General features: G+C 40.2%; 2 protein-coding genes across 4 annotated transcripts in view; one reads left to right on the top strand and one right to left on the bottom strand.

Moving 5' to 3' along the window:
• adgrv1 (adhesion G protein-coupled receptor V1) overlaps positions 1-23,296 on the bottom strand; it is a 149,772-nt gene that overhangs the window by 68,884 nt on the left and 57,592 nt on the right. The gene's annotated exons all lie outside the window — the stretch shown is intronic.
• Positions 7,835-10,911, top strand: LOC146375984 (uncharacterized). Its single transcript, XM_084947175.1, has one exon. The coding sequence runs from the start codon at positions 8,449-8,451 to the stop codon at positions 10,015-10,017; it is 1,569 nt and encodes a 522-aa protein (XP_084803301.1). The 5' UTR covers positions 7,835-8,448; the 3' UTR covers positions 10,018-10,911.

The following is a 23,296-nucleotide window of genomic DNA, read 5'->3' as shown; positions in this document are numbered from 1 at the left end:
AGAAGTGACAGCCAAAGAAAAGCTTACCACAAAACGGAAAAGAACAAAAAGAAAGTGCAGCTTTATGGTTTCATGGACAAAAGAATTTCTGTGGCTGCAATATGACAAGCTAAATAACCAGGGCTGCACATAAGTGGTCCGCAGGTGCGCATTCGCTGTCAAAATAAAAAACGCGCACAAGATAAGAAGTTGCAACGCGTGTTTGCGTACATAAGATTTTCTGGAGGAGGACAGACATTTCTTTAGAACTCTTAAAGATGTCGAAGAAGCAAGCTCCTTTAAGCAATCACTTTGGTGTTCCTCCACCTCCAAAGAAATGTCAGAAGGAGTCCGAACCACAAAAGAAGCGCGTGTTCTCGGAAAAGTGGTTGCAGGAGGTGAGCTGGCTTCAAACAAATGATGAACGCACAGAGATGTGGTGCAGAATGTGCCGTGAAAATCCCACTCTAGCGGACAAAAACAGTGCCTTTTATATGGACGCAAACGCGTGTTGCAACTTCTTATCTGGTGCGCGTCTTTTATTTTGACAGCGAATGCGCACCTGCGGACCACTTATGTGCACCCGTGTAAATAACATAATGTTCTGCCGGGTGTGTTGTTGGTTTTCCCTCGATTTCTGAGTCGACAAGCGCCTTTGTTACTGGGACCAGTAATTTTAAGAAAGGCCCCCATTAGAACCCACGAGAAATGCAAGAAATGCATTATTATTATTCCAGAAATAAACAGTTAAACATTTTTCTGGTGTTACGATTTCATTTCAGTAGGTAAATAGTGTAAAACATATTTGCTTATATAGGAAATATCTGTTACACAGAGTGGTGATAGCATGACACGTTCAAGGTAACAGTGAATGAGCAACAACTGGACTTAAATACATAAATAGCCCTTTTTGAACTAGAAGTCATAGTCATACATTTCATTCACACCCAAATGCATTGGGGACAATCGAAGGTTCAGTATCTTGCCCTTTGATGTGTGGACTGATAGCATTGGGGACTGAAGCACTGATTAGTACACATAGCCACAGCTGCCCAACATAAATGATTCCATGTTGGTTAAAGACCAAATCAATCAGCTGCATATACACTGCAAAAACTCAAAATCTTATCAAGTATATTTGTCTTGTTTCTAGTCAAAATTTCTCATCACACTTAAAATACGAGAAATCAGCTACAGAGTAACATTTCAGTGAGATATAGGAACTTGTGAAAAAGTCTTGAAAACATATTGTTTTATTTTATTGTTTTATTTTTTGTACCTTTTAACATTTCACAAAGTAAACTTGTTTTGTATTATGAACACATGTTTTTGTTGGCTGGTTAGAGTTGCATGGATCGCAGATTTATCCGTTTTTTGTGAATATAAGCTGCTGACTGGTGAGCAGAATTTTCAGCTTGGTACGTTAGTGTTCATCAGTTAATCATAAAAAATATTTAGTGCTTATAACAAAAATATTATGCTAAATAAAGACAGATTTTTCCACAATGTATATGATAGTAAGAGTTAGTAAACCTCTATTAAAGTCTCCCTCTGCAGTCTGTTGTTTCTTAGATTCAGCATTGAAACTGAATTTAAAACAAAACATAGATGACATTCTGTCGCCTCGGCAACCACCAAGATCTCACTGCCTACAGACATTCAGTAACTCTCATTGGATAATGTTAATAAATATCTTTCACTAAATATGAACGTTTTCTACCTGTCCTTGTTTAAATTATGAAAGAAGTTATTATGCCTGAGAATCTCTAGAATGTCGAATACTTTCCACTAAACAGTTGTCTTCTACTTTGGTTAGTTTTTTTAACAACCATTTAAAAAACATATTTTGCTTTTGTTTTATTTTTTACTGCAATTCCTGTAGAGTAGCTTTTATAGTGTTAATTCAGTATGTGCTACAAAATAAAAGCCTTTCCTTTACATTAGGTTTGTGGACATTTTATTTTGAATTGTTCCAATCATGGCACTTCAAAGGAACAGCGACATCACAGGAACAGCCTGTGATGCGGTGTTCACATTCTACTGGAAAATCCTATAAATAGGGGAGACAGTCAACCAACTTTAGTGGATCTCGGATGGCAGAAACACAAAACAACCTGGTTGTTAAAACAAAGACAAGGCAGACGCAGAGAAACGCAGACGCAAACGCTGACGCATCTACAATGGCAGAAGCAAAAATAGAAATGGTCATCACACCAAAAATCTTAGAAAGACCAAAACCTGAGGTTGATAAAGCCGCACAACCAAATACTGAAAAGTCTGCTGTGGCACAACCACCAAAGGAAACGGTTGTGAAACCAAAGAAACAAAAAAAGCAAAAACAGAAAAGAGTGGCTGAAGAACCAAGAAGACCAACTACTCGGGCATATGCCCGGGCTCTTCTTGAAGCTCAAAACAGCACGGGTGATGGAGCAAACCCGAAAAATGAAGAAATGCAAAAAAACACTGAAGCCACTCCTGAAAAAGAAAAGGCTGAATCCCTCCCCATTTCAAATGCAAAGGAGGACATGGAGAGAGAGGGAAATGGGAAGAACCCCAGCAGACCAAACCCTGTGCCTAATGGAGGGACTTGGCAATATCAACCCTATCCCATATTTAGACCCCCGTTTAATCCCTGGCACGAGATTGCTGCTCTCAGACACCAACTGGAAGCCTCCCAATACCATCAGAACAACCTTTACTGTAAAATGGTAGGTGCAAACAAGAGGGCCTCTTATCACCAGTCTCAGGTGAACAAACTTCATGAAGAAATTCACGAGAGCAAGCAAAATCATGAGGAAACGATTAACAACCTCATAGAGCAGCTGGAAGAGGCTTCTAGTAATAAGCCCAATGACATCAGCGAGACAGACACTCTCGCAAATGACAATGAAGCTATTGTCATATTGGATGAGGTGATAGCTACCCTGCAGGACCAAATCAGCCACCCTACCACAGAGCAGTGTGTGGAGTCTGCCACTCCAACCACAGAGGCTTCACACACTGACTCTGTAGGACTAAAGTCCTCTAAGGAGGCTGAATTTGAGCTCAAATGTAGGATTCAGCAAGAGCAGATTGAGATGCTCCAGAAACAGCTCCTAGCAGCTCAAAATCAGCTTGAAGAGCAGGCCGTTAAACATAGGCAGGAGCAGGAGACACTCAACCTGGAAATCAGTGACCTGAAATCCCAGCTCTGCCCCAACAAGGCCCTTCATGATTTGAAGGTAGAGTCTCTTGAGCGAGAGCTGAAAGAGGCCAAAGTTTCCTCACTTAAAATCCCACAGCAGCACAAAGAACAAAATTCCACTGCTGCAAATGAAATGCATAAATGTGAGCCTCTGAAAGAAAACGAGACTGGAGAACAGGAGAAGATGGAAAAAGAGGACTCACTGCCATCCACTGCATTGTCTCTGCAGGAGCCTCAGAAAGAAAAAGACACCACAGAACAACAGAAGATAGAAAAAGAAGAGTCAGCTGCATTTTCTGTACAGGAATCTTTGCAAAATCTGCGAGACAAACAGAAAATGCTCAATGTCAAGGTGGCTGAACTCGAGAATGAAGTTAAGAGGCTGCCAGAGATTCCGCCAAGTAAGAAGAAGAACAAGAAGAAGCGGAACTGTGCGCGTCCCCAATTTCACATAATTGGTCTCAACATCAAGTCCTAAAAATCATATTTATATACAACTAAATTGTCAGTGAACATTTGAACCCCTCTCGGTCGAGACAGAAGGCCACCCCTTCCTGAGCCCGGTTCTGTCAGAGGTTTCTCCCCATTAAGAGGGAGTTTTTCCTCTCCACTGTCGCCAAGTGCTTGCTCATAGGGGATTTGGGGGCTTTTTTTTAACACCAACCACTGATAAGTTCACTGACATCAAATTTAAGACTCAGCAAATATGGAAATGGATCATTCGTCATCAAGTGAGGAATCATCCATTTAAAACATGTTTGCTGAGTCATATTTAGTTGTATATAAATATGATTTCTGTCACACTAAGGCCAATCACAGACTAATTTGGACAATTGGTAAAAAATAAATAAATTGAAAAAATTGAAAAAAAGTAGTTGTGTCATTGTTTCGTGTAGATTTCAAATAACATGCCATTTTATGTCAACATATTTCTGTTACATTTGTAGTGCTCGTGGTTTTATATTCTTATGATCCTGTTTGTTTGATGAGTATATCCTTCTGCCTTACTTCACATATTTACTGCTGCTTGGCTAGCTTTAGTCATGCTAGCATCAGCACGGGTAGAAACAGATACACATCAGAGACATCACATGTAGCCTGTGTTTATGTTCAGAGTGACATCTGATTTAAAAGCAGGCAGCAAAGCACTGAGCAGCATATCAGTCAGCACAGAAAACAAATGCCATAAATGTCATCAATTAGGCTGGAATAATTTGTTGTTTGTCTTCTATTGTAAGTGCTTTACATTTCAGCATGACATCCTGTATGTGTCCTACACTGAGGACACTTGAAACTGGTCATTTTCTTAGAATGGAGCTAAAGATAAAACCAAAACAAAACAAAACTTTCATAAGAAATCTTTATTCTGCAGTAAGGGACATTAAAAACCTAATAATGTTATCATTAAAAATATTAAAATGTGAAGTAAATGGTAAATGGCCTGTATTTATATAGCGCTTTACTAGTCCCTAAGGACCCCAAAGCGCTTTACACATCCAGTCATCCACACATTCACACACTGGTGATGGCAAGCTACATTGTAGCCACAGCCACCCTGGGGCGCACTGACAGAGAAGTAATCATAATTTTTGCACAAAATCAAAATAATCTGTTTATGACCCAGCAGTCTTAGCTAATTATAGGCCAATCTCCAACCTTCCTTTCATATCTAAAATCCTTGAAAGAGTAGTTGTCACACAGCTAACAGATCATCTGCAGAGGAAAGGCTTATTTGAAGAGTTTCAGTCAGGTTTCAGAGCTCATCACAGCACAGAAACAGCTTTAGTGAAGGTTACAAATGATCTTCTTATGGCCTCTGACAGTGGACTCATCTCTGTGCTTGTCCTGCTAGACCTCAGTGCAGCATTCGATACTGTCGACCATAATATCCTATTAGAGCGATTAGAACATGCTGTAGGTATTACAGGTACTGTGCTGCAGTGGTTTGAATCATATCTATCTAATAGACTCCAATTTGTACATGTAAATGGAGAGTCCTCTTCACACACTGAGGTTAATTATGGAGTTCCACAGGGTTCAGTGCTAGGACCAGTTCTGTTTACATTATACATGCTTCCCCTAGGCAGTATCGTTAGAAGACATAGCATACATTTACACTGCTATGCAGATGACACCCAGCTCTATCTGTCCATGAAGCCAGATAACACACACCAATTAGTTAAACTGCAGGAATGTCTTAAAGACATAAAGACCTGGATGGCCGCTAACTTTCTGATTCTTAATTCAGATAAAACTGAGGTTATTGTACTCGGCCCTGAAAATCTTAGAAATATGGTATCTAACCAGATTCATACTCTGGATGGCATTACCTTGGCCTCCAGTAACGCTGTGAGGAACCTTGGAGTCATTTTTGACCAGGATATGTCCTTCAACGCACATATTAAACAAATATGTAAGACTACGTTCTTCCATTTGCGCAACATCTCTAAAATTAGAAATATCCTGTCTCAGAGTGACGTTGAAAAACTAGTTCATGCATTTATTACTTCCAGGCTGGACTACTGTAATTCATTATTATCAGGATGTCCAAAAAACTCACTGAAAAGCCTTCAGCTAATCCAAAATGCTGCAGCAAGAGTACTGACAGGGACTAGAAAGAGAGAGCAGATTTCTCCTGTTTTGGCTTCCCTTCATTGGCTTCCTGTTAAATCCAGAATTGAATTCAAAATCCTGCTCCTCACATACAAGGTCTTAAATAATCAGGCCCCATCTTATCTTAATGACCTTGTAGTACCATATCAGCGATTTTTCCAGTCGGGCTACCAAAATCTATCTCAGCCCTGCCCGTCGGGCTATCATAGGAAGGAAAAATATATGTCAATGCTTTTGCATTCTTTCGGAAATGTAGTTGGGTAATTATGTCATTGGCATCGGTGAGCCACTGTCAATATGTGACATATTGAAATCGCGTTTGAATTTGCGCTTGTTTTTTGCTTCACTTTGCAATCGCGCGAACTGTGTATAGAGAGCGACAGTACTGATTGGTGAGTGACGATAATTTGCGCACCAATTCCTCTGACATCGTCTTATCAATCGTTAGCTTACTATGCAAACATGACAAGTGAAATCTCCCACAGCAAGCTTAAACATGTGAGAGGTTGATCGCGCAGAGAATCGCTGACAACGTGAGTGCGTGTGTAAAAGCAGCAGGATATATATTTTAGTTCAGCCAAATAAGACAGGTCAGGGTGAAGAAGTGACAGCCAAAGAAAAGCTTACCACAAAACAGAAAAGAACAAAAAGAAAGTGCAGCTTTATGGTTTCATGGACAAAAGAATTTCTGTGGCTGCAATATGACAAGCTAAATAACCAGGGCTGCACATAAGTGGTCCGCAGGTGCGCATTCGCTGTCAAAATAAAAAACGCGCCCAAGATAAGAAGTTGCAACGCGTGTTTGCGTACATAAGATTTTCTGGAGGAGGACAGACATTTCTTTAGAACTCTTAAAGATGTCGAAGAAGCAAGCTCCTTTAAGCAATCACTTTGGTGTTCCTCCACCTCCAAAGAAATGTCAGAAGGAGTCCGAACCACAAAAGAAGCGCGTGTTCTCGGAAAAGTGGTTGCAGGAGGTGAGCTGGCTTCAAACAAATGATGAACGCACAGAGATGTGGTGCAGAATGTGCCGTGAAAATCCCACTCTAGCGGACAAAAACAGTGCCTTTTATATGGACGCAAACGCGTGTTGCAACTTCTTATCTGGTGCGCGTCTTTTATTTTGACAGCGAATGCGCACCTGCGGACCACTTATGTGCACCCGTGTAAATAACATAATGTTCTGCCGGGTGTGTTGTTGGTTTTCCCTCGATTTCTGAGTCGACAAGCGCCTTTGTTACTGGGACCAGTAATTTTAAGAAAGGCCCCCATTAGAACCCACGAGAAATGCAAGAAATGCATTATTATTATTCCAGAAATAAACAGTTAAACATTTTTCTGGTGTTACGATTTCATTTCAGTAGGTAAATAGTGTAAAACATATTTGCTTATATAGGAAATATCTGTTACACAGAGTGGTGATAGCATGACACGTTCAAGGTAACAGTGAATGAGCAACAACTGGACTTAAATACATAAATAGCCCTTTTTGAACTAGAAGTCATAGTCATACATTTCATTCACACCCAAATGCATTGGGGACAATCGAAGGTTCAGTATCTTGCCCTTTGATGTGTGGACTGATAGCATTGGGGACTGAAGCACTGATTAGTACACATAGCCACAGCTGCCCAACATAAATGATTCCATGTTGGTTAAAGACCAAATCAATCAGCTGCATATACACTGCAAAAACTCAAAATCTTATCAAGTATATTTGTCTTGTTTCTAGTCAAAATTTCTCATCACACTTAAAATACGAGAAATCAGCTACAGAGTAACATTTCAGTGAGATATAGGAACTTGTGAAAAAGTCTTGAAAACATATTGTTTTATTTTATTGTTTTATTTTTTGTACCTTTTAACATTTCACAAAGTAAACTTGTTTTGTATTATGAACACATGTTTTTGTTGGCTGGTTAGAGTTGCATGGATCGCAGATTTATCCGTTTTTTGTGAATATAAGCTGCTGACTGGTGAGCAGAATTTTCAGCTTGGTACGTTAGTGTTCATCAGTTAATCATAAAAAATATTTAGTGCTTATAACAAAAATATTATGCTAAATAAAGACAGATTTTTCCACAATGTATATGATAGTAAGAGTTAGTAAACCTCTATTAAAGTCTCCCTCTGCAGTCTGTTGTTTCTTAGATTCAGCATTGAAACTGAATTTAAAACAAAACATAGATGACATTCTGTCGCCTCGGCAACCACCAAGATCTCACTGCCTACAGACATTCAGTAACTCTCATTGGATAATGTTAATAAATATCTTTCACTAAATATGAACGTTTTCTACCTGTCCTTGTTTAAATTATGAAAGAAGTTATTATGCCTGAGAATCTCTAGAATGTCGAATACTTTCCACTAAACAGTTGTCTTCTACTTTGGTTAGTTTTTTTAACAACCATTTAAAAAACATATTTTGCTTTTGTTTTATTTTTTACTGCAATTCCTGTAGAGTAGCTTTTATAGTGTTAATTCAGTATGTGCTACAAAATAAAAGCCTTTCCTTTACATTAGGTTTGTGGACATTTTATTTTGAATTGTTCCAATCATGGCACTTCAAAGGAACAGCGACATCACAGGAACAGCCTGTGATGCGGTGTTCACATTCTACTGGAAAATCCTATAAATAGGGGAGACAGTCAACCAACTTTAGTGGATCTCGGATGGCAGAAACACAAAACAACCTGGTTGTTAAAACAAAGACAAGGCAGACGCAGAGAAACGCAGACGCAAACGCTGACGCATCTACAATGGCAGAAGCAAAAATAGAAATGGTCATCACACCAAAAATCTTAGAAAGACCAAAACCTGAGGTTGATAAAGCCGCACAACCAAATACTGAAAAGTCTGCTGTGGCACAACCACCAAAGGAAACGGTTGTGAAACCAAAGAAACAAAAAAAGCAAAAACAGAAAAGAGTGGCTGAAGAACCAAGAAGACCAACTACTCGGGCATATGCCCGGGCTCTTCTTGAAGCTCAAAACAGCACGGGTGATGGAGCAAACCCGAAAAATGAAGAAATGCAAAAAAACACTGAAGCCACTCCTGAAAAAGAAAAGGCTGAATCCCTCCCCATTTCAAATGCAAAGGAGGACATGGAGAGAGAGGGAAATGGGAAGAACCCCAGCAGACCAAACCCTGTGCCTAATGGAGGGACTTGGCAATATCAACCCTATCCCATATTTAGACCCCCGTTTAATCCCTGGCACGAGATTGCTGCTCTCAGACACCAACTGGAAGCCTCCCAATACCATCAGAACAACCTTTACTGTAAAATGGTAGGTGCAAACAAGAGGGCCTCTTATCACCAGTCTCAGGTGAACAAACTTCATGAAGAAATTCACGAGAGCAAGCAAAATCATGAGGAAACGATTAACAACCTCATAGAGCAGCTGGAAGAGGCTTCTAGTAATAAGCCCAATGACATCAGCGAGACAGACACTCTCGCAAATGACAATGAAGCTATTGTCATATTGGATGAGGTGATAGCTACCCTGCAGGACCAAATCAGCCACCCTACCACAGAGCAGTGTGTGGAGTCTGCCACTCCAACCACAGAGGCTTCACACACTGACTCTGTAGGACTAAAGTCCTCTAAGGAGGCTGAATTTGAGCTCAAATGTAGGATTCAGCAAGAGCAGATTGAGATGCTCCAGAAACAGCTCCTAGCAGCTCAAAATCAGCTTGAAGAGCAGGCCGTTAAACATAGGCAGGAGCAGGAGACACTCAACCTGGAAATCAGTGACCTGAAATCCCAGCTCTGCCCCAACAAGGCCCTTCATGATTTGAAGGTAGAGTCTCTTGAGCGAGAGCTGAAAGAGGCCAAAGTTTCCTCACTTAAAATCCCACAGCAGCACAAAGAACAAAATTCCACTGCTGCAAATGAAATGCATAAATGTGAGCCTCTGAAAGAAAACGAGACTGGAGAACAGGAGAAGATGGAAAAAGAGGACTCACTGCCATCCACTGCATTGTCTCTGCAGGAGCCTCAGAAAGAAAAAGACACCACAGAACAACAGAAGATAGAAAAAGAAGAGTCAGCTGCATTTTCTGTACAGGAATCTTTGCAAAATCTGCGAGACAAACAGAAAATGCTCAATGTCAAGGTGGCTGAACTCGAGAATGAAGTTAAGAGGCTGCCAGAGATTCCGCCAAGTAAGAAGAAGAACAAGAAGAAGCGGAACTGTGCGCGTCCCCAATTTCACATAATTGGTCTCAACATCAAGTCCTAAAAATCATATTTATATACAACTAAATTGTCAGTGAACATTTGAACCCCTCTCGGTCGAGACAGAAGGCCACCCCTTCCTGAGCCCGGTTCTGTCAGAGGTTTCTCCCCATTAAGAGGGAGTTTTTCCTCTCCACTGTCGCCAAGTGCTTGCTCATAGGGGATTTGGGGGCTTTTTTTTAACACCAACCACTGATAAGTTCACTGACATCAAATTTAAGACTCAGCAAATATGGAAATGGATCATTCGTCATCAAGTGAGGAATCATCCATTTAAAACATGTTTGCTGAGTCATATTTAGTTGTATATAAATATGATTTCTGTCACACTAAGGCCAATCACAGACTAATTTGGACAATTGGTAAAAAATAAATAAATTGAAAAAATTGAAAAAAAGTAGTTGTGTCATTGTTTCGTGTAGATTTCAAATAACATGCCATTTTATGTCAACATATTTCTGTTACATTTGTAGTGCTCGTGGTTTTATATTCTTATGATCCTGTTTGTTTGATGAGTATATCCTTCTGCCTTACTTCACATATTTACTGCTGCTTGGCTAGCTTTAGTCATGCTAGCATCAGCACGGGTAGAAACAGATACACATCAGAGACATCACATGTAGCCTGTGTTTATGTTCAGAGTGACATCTGATTTAAAAGCAGGCAGCAAAGCACTGAGCAGCATATCAGTCAGCACAGAAAACAAATGCCATAAATGTCATCAATTAGGCTGGAATAATTTGTTGTTTGTCTTCTATTGTAAGAGCTTTACATTTCAGCATGACATCCTGTATGTGTCCTACACTGAGGACACTTGAAACTGGTCATTTTCTTAGAATGGAGCTAAAGATAAAACCAAAACAAAACAAAACTTTCATAAGAAATCTTTATTCTGCAGTAAGGGACATTAAAAACCTAATAATGTTATCATTAAAAATATTAAAATGTGAAGTAAATGGTAAATGGCCTGTATTTATATAGCGCTTTACTAGTCCCTAAGGACCCCAAAGCGCTTTACACATCCAGTCATCCACACATTCACACACTGGTGATGGCAAGCTACATCGTAGCCACAGCCACCCTGGGGCGCACTGACAGAGAGGTAATCATAATTTTTGCACAAAATCAAAATAATCTGTTTATGACCCAGCAGTCTTAGCTAATTATAGGCCAATCTCCAACCTTCCTTTCATATCTAAAATCCTTGAAAGAGTAGTTGTCACACAGCTAACAGATCATCTGCAGAGGAAAGGCTTATTTGAAGAGTTTCAGTCAGGTTTCAGAGCTCATCACAGCACAGAAACAGCTTTAGTGAAGGTTACAAATGATCTTCTTATGGCCTCTGACAGTGGACTCATCTCTGTGCTTGTCCTGCTAGACCTCAGTGCAGCATTCGATACTGTCGACCATAATATCCTATTAGAGCGATTAGAACATGCTGTAGGTATTACAGGTACTGTGCTGCAGTGGTTTGAATCATATCTATCTAATAGACTCCAATTTGTACATGTAAATGGAGAGTCCTCTTCACACACTGAGGTTAATTATGGAGTTCCACAGGGTTCAGTGCTAGGACCAGTTCTGTTTACATTATACATGCTTCCCCTAGGCAGTATCGTTAGAAGACATAGCATACATTTACACTGCTATGCAGATGACACCCAGCTCTATCTGTCCATGAAGCCAGATAACACACACCAATTAGTTAAACTGCAGGAATGTCTTAAAGACATAAAGACCTGGATGGCCGCTAACTTTCTGATTCTTAATTCAGATAAAACTGAGGTTATTGTACTCGGCCCTGAAAATCTTAGAAATATGGTATCTAACCAGATTCATACTCTGGATGGCATTACCTTGGCCTCCAGTAACGCTGTGAGGAACCTTGGAGTCATTTTTGACCAGGATATGTCCTTCAACGCACATATTAAACAAATATGTAAGACTACGTTCTTCCATTTGCGCAACATCTCTAAAATTAGAAATATCCTGTCTCAGAGTGACGTTGAAAAACTAGTTCATGCATTTATTACTTCCAGGCTGGACTACTGTAATTCATTATTATCAGGATGTCCAAAAAACTCACTGAAAAGCCTTCAGCTAATCCAAAATGCTGCAGCAAGAGTACTGACAGGGACTAGAAAGAGAGAGCAGATTTCTCCTGTTTTGGCTTCCCTTCATTGGCTTCCTGTTAAATCCAGAATTGAATTCAAAATCCTGCTCCTCACATACAAGGTCTTAAATAATCAGGCCCCATCTTATCTTAATGACCTTGTAGTACCATATCAGCGATTTTTCCAGTCGGGCTACCAAAATCTATCTCAGCCCTGCCCGTCGGGCTATCATAGGAAGGAAAAATATATGTCAATGCTTTTGCATTCTTTCGGAAATGTAGTTGGGTAATTATGTCATTGGCATCGGTGAGCCACTGTCAATATGTGACATATTGAAATCGCGTTTGAATTTGCGCTTGTTTTTTGCTTCACTTTGCAATCGCGCGAACTGTGTATAGAGAGCGACAGTACTGATTGGTGAGTGACGATAATTTGCGCACCAATTCCTCTGACATCGTCTTATCAATCGTTAGCTTACTATGCAAACATGACAAGTGAAATCTCCCACAGCAAGCTTAAACATGTGAGAGGTTGATCGCGCAGAGAATCGCTGACAACGTGAGTGCGTGTGTAAAAGCAGCAGGATATATATTTTAGTTCAGCCAAATAAGACAGGTCAGGGTGAAGAAGTGACAGCCAAAGAAAAGCTTACCACAAAACGGAAAAGAACAAAAAGAAAGTGCAGCTTTATGGTTTCATGGACAAAAGAATTTCTGTGGCTGCAATATGACAAGCTAAATAACCAGGGCTGCACATAAGTGGTCCGCAGGTGCGCATTCGCTGTCAAAATAAAAAACGCGCACAAGATAAGAAGTTGCAACGCGTGTTTGCGTACATAAGATTTTCTGGAGGAGGACAGACATTTCTTTAGAACTCTTAAAGATGTCGAAGAAGCAAGCTCCTTTAAGCAATCACTTTGGTGTTCCTCCACCTCCAAAGAAATGTCAGAAGGAGTCCGAACCACAAAAGAAGCGCGTGTTCTCGGAAAAGTGGTTGCAGGAGGTGAGCTGGCTTCAAACAAATGATGAACGCACAGAGATGTGGTGCAGAATGTGCCGTGAAAATCCCACTCTAGCGGACAAAAACAGTGCCTTTTATATGGACGCAAACGGGTGTTGCAACTTCTTATCTGGTGCGCGTCTTTTATTTTGACAGCGAATGCGCACCTGCGGACCACTTATGTGCACCCGTGTAAATAACATAATGTTCTGCCGGGTGTGTTGTTGGTTTTCCCTCGATTTCTGAGTCGACAAGCGCCTTTGTTACTGGGACCAGTAATTTTAAGAAAGGCCCCCATTAGAACCCACGAGAAATGCAAGAAATGCATTATTATTATTCCAGAAATAAACAGTTAAACATTTTTCTGGTGTTACGATTTCATTTCAGTAGGTAAATAGTGTAAAACATATTTGCTTATATAGGAAATATCTGTTACACAGAGTGGTGATAGCATGACACGTTCAAGGTAACAGTGAATGAGCAACAACTGGACTTAAATACATAAATAGCCCTTTTTGAACTAGAAGTCATAGTCATACATTTCATTCACACCCAAATGCATTGGGGACAATCGAAGGTTCAGTATCTTGCCCTTTGATGTGTGGACTGATAGCATTGGGGACTGAAGCACTGATTAGTACACATAGCCACAGCTGCCCAACATAAATGATTCCATGTTGGTTAAAGACCAAATCAATCAGCTGCATATACACTGCAAAAACTCAAAATCTTATCAAGTATATTTGTCTTGTTTCTAGTCAAAATTTCTCATCACACTTAAAATACGAGAAATCAGCTACAGAGTAACATTTCAGTGAGATATAGGAACTTGTGAAAAAGTCTTGAAAACATATTGTTTTATTTTATTGTTTTATTTTTTGTACCTTTTAACATTTCACAAAGTAAACTTGTTTTGTATTATGAACACATGTTTTTGTTGGCTGGTTAGAGTTGCATGGATCGCAGATTTATCCGTTTTTTGTGAATATAAGCTGCTGACTGGTGAGCAGAATTTTCAGCTTGGTACGTTAGTGTTCATCAGTTAATCATAAAAAATATTTAGTGCTTATAACAAAAATATTATGCTAAATAAAGACAGATTTTTCCACAATGTATATGATAGTAAGAGTTAGTAAACCTCTATTAAAGTCTCCCTCTGCAGTCTGTTGTTTCTTAGATTCAGCATTGAAACTGAATTTAAAACAAAACATAGATGACATTCTGTCGCCTCGGCAACCACCAAGATCTCACTGCCTACAGACATTCAGTAACTCTCATTGGATAATGTTAATAAATATCTTTCACTAAATATGAACGTTTTCTACCTGTCCTTGTTTAAATTATGAAAGAAGTTATTATGCCTGAGAATCTCTAGAATGTCGAATACTTTCCACTAAACAGTTGTCTTCTACTTTGGTTAGTTTTTTTAACAACCATTTAAAAAACATATTTTGCTTTTGTTTTATTTTTTACTGCAATTCCTGTAGAGTAGCTTTTATAGTGTTAATTCAGTATGTGCTACAAAATAAAAGCCTTTCCTTTACATTAGGTTTGTGGACATTTTATTTTGAATTGTTCCAATCATGGCACTTCAAAGGAACAGCGACATCACAGGAACAGCCTGTGATGCGGTGTTCACATTCTACTGGAAAATCCTATAAATAGGGGAGACAGTCAACCAACTTTAGTGGATCTCGGATGGCAGAAACACAAAACAACCTGGTTGTTAAAACAAAGACAAGGCAGACGCAGAGAAACGCAGACGCAAACGCTGACGCATCTACAATGGCAGAAGCAAAAATAGAAATGGTCATCACACCAAAAATCTTAGAAAGACCAAAACCTGAGGTTGATAAAGCCGCACAACCAAATACTGAAAAGTCTGCTGTGGCACAACCACCAAAGGAAACGGTTGTGAAACCAAAGAAACAAAAAAAGCAAAAACAGAAAAGAGTGGCTGAAGAACCAAGAAGACCAACTACTCGGGCATATGCCCGGGCTCTTCTTGAAGCTCAAAACAGCACGGGTGATGGAGCAAACCCGAAAAATGAAGAAATGCAAAAAAACACTGAAGCCACTCCTGAAAAAGAAAAGGCTGAATCCCTCCCCATTTCAAATGCAAAGGAGGACATGGAGAGAGAGGGAAATGGGAAGAACCCCAGCAGACCAAACCCTGTGCCTAATGGAGGGACTTGGCAATATCAACCCTATCCCATATTTAGACCCCCGTTTAATCCCTGGCACGAGATTGCTGCTCTCAGACACCAACTGGAAGCCTCCCAATACCATCAGAACAACCTTTACTGTAAAATGGTAGGTGCAAACAAGAGGGCCTCTTATCACCAGTCTCAGGTGAACAAACTTCATGAAGAAATTCACGAGAGCAAGCAAAATCATGAGGAAACGATTAACAACCTCATAGAGCAGCTGGAAGAGGCTTCTAGTAATAAGCCCAATGACATCAGCGAGACAGACACTCTCGCAGATGACAATGAAGCTATTGTCATATTGGATGAGGTGATAGCTACCCTGCAGGACCAAATCAGCCACCCTACCACAGAGCAGTGTGTGGAGTCTGCCACTCCAACCACAGAGGCTTCACACACTGACTCTGTAGGACTAAAGTCCTCTAAGGAGGCTGAATTTGAGCTCAAATGTAGGATTCAGCAAGAGCAGATTGAGATGCTCCAGAAACAGCTCCTAGCAGCTCAAAATCAGCTTGAAGAGCAGGCCGTTAAACATAGGCAGGAGCAGGAGACACTCAACCTGGAAATCAGTGACCTGAAATCCCAGCTCTGCCCCAACAAGGCCCTTCGTGATTTGAAGGTAGAGTCTCTTGAGCGAGAGCTGAAAGAGGCCAAAGTTTCCTCACTTAAAATCCCACAGCAGCACAAAGAACAAAATTCCACTGCTGCAAATGAAATGCATAAATGTGAGCCTCTGAAAGAAAACGAGACTGGAGAACAGGAGAAGATGGAAAAAGAGGACTCACTGCCATCCACTGCAATGTCTCTGCAGGAGCCTCAGAAAGAAAAAGACACCACAGAACAACAGAAGATAGAAAAAGAAGAGTCAGCTGCATTTTCTGTACAGGAATCTTTGCAAAGTCTACGAGACAAACAGAAAATGCTCAATGTCAAGGTGGCTGAACTCGAGAATGAAGTTAAGAGGCTGCCAGAGATTCCGCCAAGTAAGAAGAAGAACAAGAAGAAGCGGAACTGTGCGCGTCCCCAATTTCACATAATTGGTCTCAACATCAAGTCCTAAAAATCATATTTATATACAACTAAATTGTCAGTGAACATTTGAACCCCTCTCGGTCGAGACAGAAGGCCACCCCTTCCTGAGCCCGGTTCTGTCAGAGGTTTCTCCCCATTAAGAGGGAGTTTTTCCTCTCCACTGTCGCCAAGTGCTTGCTCATAGGGGATTTGGGGGCTTTTTTTTTTTAACACCAACCACTGATAAGTTCACTGACATCAAATTTAAGACTCAGCAAATATGGAAATGGATCATTCGTCATCAAGTGAGGAATCATCCATTTAAAACATGTTTGCTGAGTCATATTTAGTTGTATATAAATATGATTTCTGTCACACTAAGGCCAATCACAGACTAATTTGGACAATTGGTAAAAAATAAATAAATTGAAAAAATTGAAAAAAAGTAGTTGTGTCATTGTTTCGTGTAGATTTCAAATAACATGCCATTTTATGTCAACATATTTCTGTTACATTTGTAGTGCTCGTGGTTTTATATTCTTATGATCCTGTTTGTTTGATGAGTATATCCTTCTGCCTTACTTCACATATTTACTGCTGCTTGGCTAGCTTTAGTCATGCTAGCATCAGCACGGGTAGAAACAGATACACATCAGAGACATCACATGTAGCCTGTGTTTATGTTCAGAGTGACATCTGATTTAAAAGCAGGCAGCAAAGCACTGAGCAGCATATCAGTCAGCACAGAAAACAAATGCCATAAATGTCATCAATTAGGCTGGAATAATTTGTTGTTTGTCTTCTATTGTAAGTGCTTTACATTTCAGCATGACATCCTGTATGTGTCCTACACTGAGGACACTTGAAACTGGTCATTTTCTTAGAATGGAGCTAAAGATAAAAACAAAACAAAACAAAACAAAACTTTCATAAGAAATCTTTATTCTGCAGTAAGGGACATTAAAAACCTAATAATGTTATCATTAAAAATATTAAAATGTGAAGTAAATGGTAAATGGCCTGTATTTATATAGCGCTTTACTAGTCCCTAAGGACCCCAAAGCGCTTTACACATCCAGTCATCCACACATTCACACACTGGTGATGGCAAGCTACATTGTAGCCACAGCCACCCTGGGGCGCACTGACAGAGAAGTAATCATAATTTTTGCACAAAATCAAAATAATCTGTTTATGACCCAGCAGTCTTAGCTAATTATAGGCCAATCTCCAACCTTCCTTTCATATCTAAAATCCTTGAAAGAGAAGTTGTCACACAGCTAACAGATCATCTGCAGAGGAAAGGCTTATTTGAAGAGTTTCAGTCAGGTTTCAGAGCTCATCACAGCACAGAAACAGCTTTAGTGAAGGTTACAAATGATCTTCTTATGGCCTCTGACAGTGGACTCATCTCTGTGCTTGTCCTGCTAGACCTCAGTGCAGCATTCGATACTGTCGACCATAATATCCTATTAGAGCGATTAGAACATGCTGTAGGTATTACAGGTACTGTGCTGCAGTGGTTTGAATCATATCTATCTAATAGACTCCAATTTGTACATGTAAATGGAGAGTCCTCTTCACACACTGAGGTTAATTATGGAGTTCCACAGGGTTCAGTGCTAGGACCAGTTCTGTTTACATTATACATGCTTCCCCTAGGCAGTATCGTTAGAAGACATAGCATACATTTACACTGCTATGCAGATGACACCCAGCTCTATCTGTCCATGAAGCCAGATAACACACACCAATTAGTTAAACTGCAGGAATGTCTTAAAGACATAAAGACCTGGACGGCCGCTAACTTTCTGATTCTTAATTCAGATAAAACTGAGGTTATTGTACTCGGCCCTGAAAATCTTAGAAATATGGTATCTAACCAGATTCATACTCTGGATGGCATTACCTTGGCCTCCAGTAACGCTGTGAGGAACCTTGGAGTCATTTTTGACCAGGACATGTCCTTCAACGCACATATTAAACAAATATATAAGACTACGTTCTTCCATTTGCGCAACATCTCTAAAATTAGAAATATCCTGTCTCAGAGTGACGTTGAAAAACTAGTTCATGCATTTATTACTTCCAGGCTGGACTACTGTAATTCATTATTATCAGGATGTCCAAAAAACTCGCTGAAAAGCCTTCAGCTAATCCAAAATGCTGCAGCAAGAGTACTGACAGGGACTAGAAAGAGAGAGCAGATTTCTCCTGTTTTGGCTTCCCTTCATTGGCTTCCTGTTAAATCCAGAATTGAATTCAAAATCCTGCTCCTCACATACAAGGTCTTAAATAATCAGGCCCCATCTTATCTTAATGACCTTGTAGTACCATATCACCCTATTAGAGCACTTTGCTCTCGCTCTGCAGGCCTACTTGTTGTTCCAGGGCTCGCAAAATCGCTAGCCCGACGTCCCGGGGCTAGCGATTTTTCCAGTCGGGCTACCAAAATCTATCTCAGCCCTGCCCGTCGGGCTATCATAGGAAGGAAAAATATATGTCAATGCTTTTGCATTCTTTCGGAAATGTAGTTGGGTAATTATGTCATTGGCATCGGTGAGCCACTGTCAATATGTGACATATTGAAATCGCGTTTGAATTTGCGCTTGTTTTTTGCTTCACTTTGCAATCGCGCGAACTGTGTATAGAGAGCGACAGTACTGATTGGTGAGTGACGATAATTTGCGCACCAATTCCTCTGACATCGTCTTATCAATCGTTAGCTTACTATGCAAACATGACAAGTGAAATCTCCCACAGCAAGCTTAAACATGTGAGAGGTTGATCGCGCAGAGAATCGCTGACAACGTGAGTGCGTGTGTAAAAGCAGCAGGATATATATTTTAGTTCAGCCAAATAAGACAGGTCAGGGTGAAGAAGTGACAGCCAAAGAAAAGCTTACCACAAAACGGAAAAGAACAAAAAGAAAGTGCAGCTTTATGGTTTCATGGACAAAAGAATTTCTGTGGCTGCAATATGACAAGCTAAATAACCAGGGCTGCACATAAGTGGTCCGCAGGTGCGCATTCGCTGTCAAAATAAAAAACGCGCACAAGATAAGAAGTTGCAACGCGTGTTTGCGTACATAAGATTTTCTGGAGGAGGACAGACATTTCTTTAGAACTCTTAAAGATGTCGAAGAAGCAAGCTCCTTTAAGCAATCACTTTGGTTTTCCTCCACCTCCAAAGAAATGTCAGAAGGAGTCCGAACCACAAAAGAAGCGCGTGTTCTCGGAAAAGTGGTTGCAGGAGGTGAGCTGGCTTCAAACAAATGATGAACGCACAGAGATGTGGTGCAGAATGTGCCGTGAAAATCCCACTCTAGCGGACAAAAACAGTGCCTTTTATATGGACGCAAACGCGTGTTGCAACTTCTTATCTGGTGCGCGTCTTTTATTTTGACAGCGAATGCGCACCTGCGGACCACTTATGTGCACCCGTGTAAATAACATAATGTTCTGCCGGGTGTGTTGTTGGTTTTCCCTCGATTTCTGAGTCGACAAGCGCCTTTGTTACTGGGACCAGTAATTTTAAGAAAGGCCCCCATTAGAACCCACGAGAAATGCAAGAAATGCATTATTATTATTCCAGAAATAAACAGTTAAACATTTTTCTGGTGTTACGATTTCATTTCAGTAGGTAAATAGTGTAAAACATATTTGCTTATATAGGAAATATCTGTTACACAGAGTGGTGATAGCATGACACGTTCAAGGTAACAGTGAATGAGCAACAACTGGACTTAAATACATAAATAGCCCTTTTTGAACTAGAAGTCATAGTCATACATTTCATTCACACCCAAATGCATTGGGGACAATCGAAGGTTCAGTATCTTGCCCTTTGATGTGTGGACTGATAGCATTGGGGACTGAAGCACTGATTAGTACACATAGCCACAGCTGCCCAACATAAATGATTCCATGTTGGTTAAAGACCAAATCAATCAGCTGCATATACACTGCAAAAACTCAAAATCTTATCAAGTATATTTGTCTTGTTTCTAGTCAAAATTTCTCATCACACTTAAAATACGAGAAATCAGCTACAGAGTAACATTTCAGTGAGATATAGGAACTTGTGAAAAAGTCTTGAAAACATATTGTTTTATTTTATTGTTTTATTTTTTGTACCTTTTAACATTTCACAAAGTAAACTTGTTTTGTATTATGAACACATGTTTTTGTTGGCTGGTTAGAGTTGCATGGATCGCAGATTTATCCGTTTTTTGTGAATATAAGCTGCTGACTGGTGAGCAGAATTTTCAGCTTGGTACGTTAGTGTTCATCAGTTAATCATAAAAAATATTTAGTGCTTATAACAAAAATATTATGCTAAATAAAGACAGATTTTTCCACAATGTATATGATAGTAAGAGTTAGTAAACCTCTATTAAAGTCTCCCTCTGCAGTCTGTTGTTTCTTAGATTCAGCATTGAAACTGAATTTAAAACAAAACATAGATGACATTCTGTCGCCTCGGCAACCACCAAGATCTCACTGCCTACAGACATTCAGTAACTCTCATTGGATAATGTTAATAAATATCTTTCACTAAATATGAACGTTTTCTACCTGTCCTTGTTTAAATTATGAAAGAAGTTATTATGCCTGAGAATCTCTAGAATGTCGAATACTTTCCACTAAACAGTTGTCTTCTACTTTGGTTAGTTTTTTTAACAACCATTTAAAAAACATATTTTGCTTTTGTTTTATTTTTTACTGCAATTCCTGTAGAGTAGCTTTTATGGTGTTAATTCAGTATGTGCTACAAAATAAAAGCCTTTCCTTTACATTAGGTTTGTGGACATTTTATTTTGAATTGTTCCAATCATGGCACTTCAAAGGAACAGCGACATCACAGGAACAGCCTGTGATGCGGTGTTCACATTCTACTGGAAAATCCTATAAATAGGGGAGACAGTCAACCAACTTTAGTGGATCTCGGATGGCAGAAACACAAAACAACCTGGTTGTTAAAACAAAGACAAGGCAGACGCAGAGAAACGCAGACGCAAACGCTGACGCATCTACAATGGCAGAAGCAAAAATAGAAATGGTCATCACACCAAAAATCTTAGAAAGACCAAAACCTGAGGTTGATAAAGCCGCACAACCAAATACTGAAAAGTCTGCTGTGGCACAACCACCAAAGGAAACGGTTGTGAAACCAAAGAAACAAAAAAAGCAAAAACAGAAAAGAGTGGCTGAAGAACCAAGAAGACCAACTACTCGGGCATATGCCCGGGCTCTTCTTGAAGTTCAAAACAGCACGGGTGATGGAGCAAACCCGAAAAATGAAGAAATGCAAAAAAACACTGAAGCCACTCCTGAAAAAGAAAAGGCTGAATCCCTCCCCATTTCAAATGCAAAGGAGGACATGGAGAGAGAGGGAAATGGGAAGAACCCCAGCAGACCAAACCCTGTGCCTAATGGAGGGACTTGGCAATATCAACCCTATCCCATATTTAGACCCCCGTTTAATCCCTGGCACGAGATTGCTGCTCTCAGACACCAACTGGAAGCCTCCCAATACCATCAGAACAACCTTTACTGTAAAATGGTAGGTGCAAACAAGAGGGCCTCTTATCACCAGTCTCAGGTGAACAAACTTCATGAAGAAATTCACGAGAGCAAGCAAAATCATGAGGAAACGATTAACAACCTCATAGAGCAGCTGGAAGAGGCTTCTAGTAATAAGCCCAATGACATCAGCGAGACAGACACTCTCGCAGATGACAATGAAGCTATTGTCATATTGGATGAGGTGATAGCTACCCTGCAGGACCAAATCAGCCACCCTACCACAGAGCAGTGTGTGGAGTCTGCCACTCCAACCACAGAGGCTTCACACACTGACTCTGTAGGACTAAAGTCCTCTAAGGAGGCTGAATTTGAGCTCAAATGTAGGATTCAGCAAGAGCAGATTGAGATGCTCCAGAAACAGCTCCTAGCAGCTCAAAATCAGCTTGAAGAGCAGGCCGTTAAACATAGGCAGGAGCAGGAGACACTCAACCTGGAAATCAGTGACCTGAAATCCCAGCTCTGCCCCAACAAGGCCCTTCATGATTTGAAGGTAGAGTCTCTTGAGCGAGAGCTGAAAGAGGCCAAAGTTTCCTCACTTAAAATCCCACAGCAGCACAAAGAACAAAATTCCACTGCTGCAAATGAAATGCATAAATGTGAGCCTCTGAAAGAAAACGAGACTGGAGAACAGGAGAAGATGGAAAAAGAGGACTCACTGCCATCCACTGCAATGTCTCTGCAGGAGCCTCAGAAAGAAAAAGACACCACAGAACAACAGAAGATAGAAAAAGAAGAGTCAGCTGCATTTTCTGTACAGGAATCTTTGCAAAATCTGCGAGACAAACAGAAAATGCTCAATGTCAAGGTGGCTGAACTCGAGAATGAAGTTAAGAGGCTGCCAGAGATTCCGCCAAGTAAGAAGAAGAACAAGAAGAAGCGGAACTGTGCGCGTCCCCAATTTCACATAATTGGTCTCAACATCAAGTCCTAAAAATCATATTTATATACAACTAAATTGTCAGTGAACATTTGAACCCCTCTCGGTCGAGACAGAAGGCCACCCCTTCCTGAGCCCGGTTCTGTCAGAGGTTTCTCCCCATTAAGAGGGAGTTTTTCCTCTCCACTGTCGCCAAGTGCTTGCTCATAGGGGATTTGGGGGCTTTTTTTTTTTAACACCAACCACTGATAAGTTCACTGACATCAAATTTAAGACTCAGCAAATATGGAAATGGATCATTCGTCATCAAGTGAGGAATCATCCATTTAAAACATGTTTGCTGAGTCATATTTAGTTGTATATAAATATGATTTCTGTCACACTAAGGCCAATCACAGACTAATTTGGACAATTGGTAAAAAATAAATAAATTGAAAAAATTGAAAAAAAGTAGTTGTGTCATTGTTTCGTGTAGATTTCAAATAAC

Source organism: Perissodus microlepis, chromosome 12 (assembly GCF_051167445.1).
Source record: "Perissodus microlepis isolate ML-2025 ecotype Zambia chromosome 12, ASM5116744v1, whole genome shotgun sequence".
NCBI classification, from domain to species: Eukaryota; Metazoa; Chordata; class Actinopteri; order Cichliformes; family Cichlidae; genus Perissodus; species Perissodus microlepis.
Note: the sequence above shows the minus strand (reverse complement) of the source record. Positions and strands in the feature narration are given on the sequence as shown.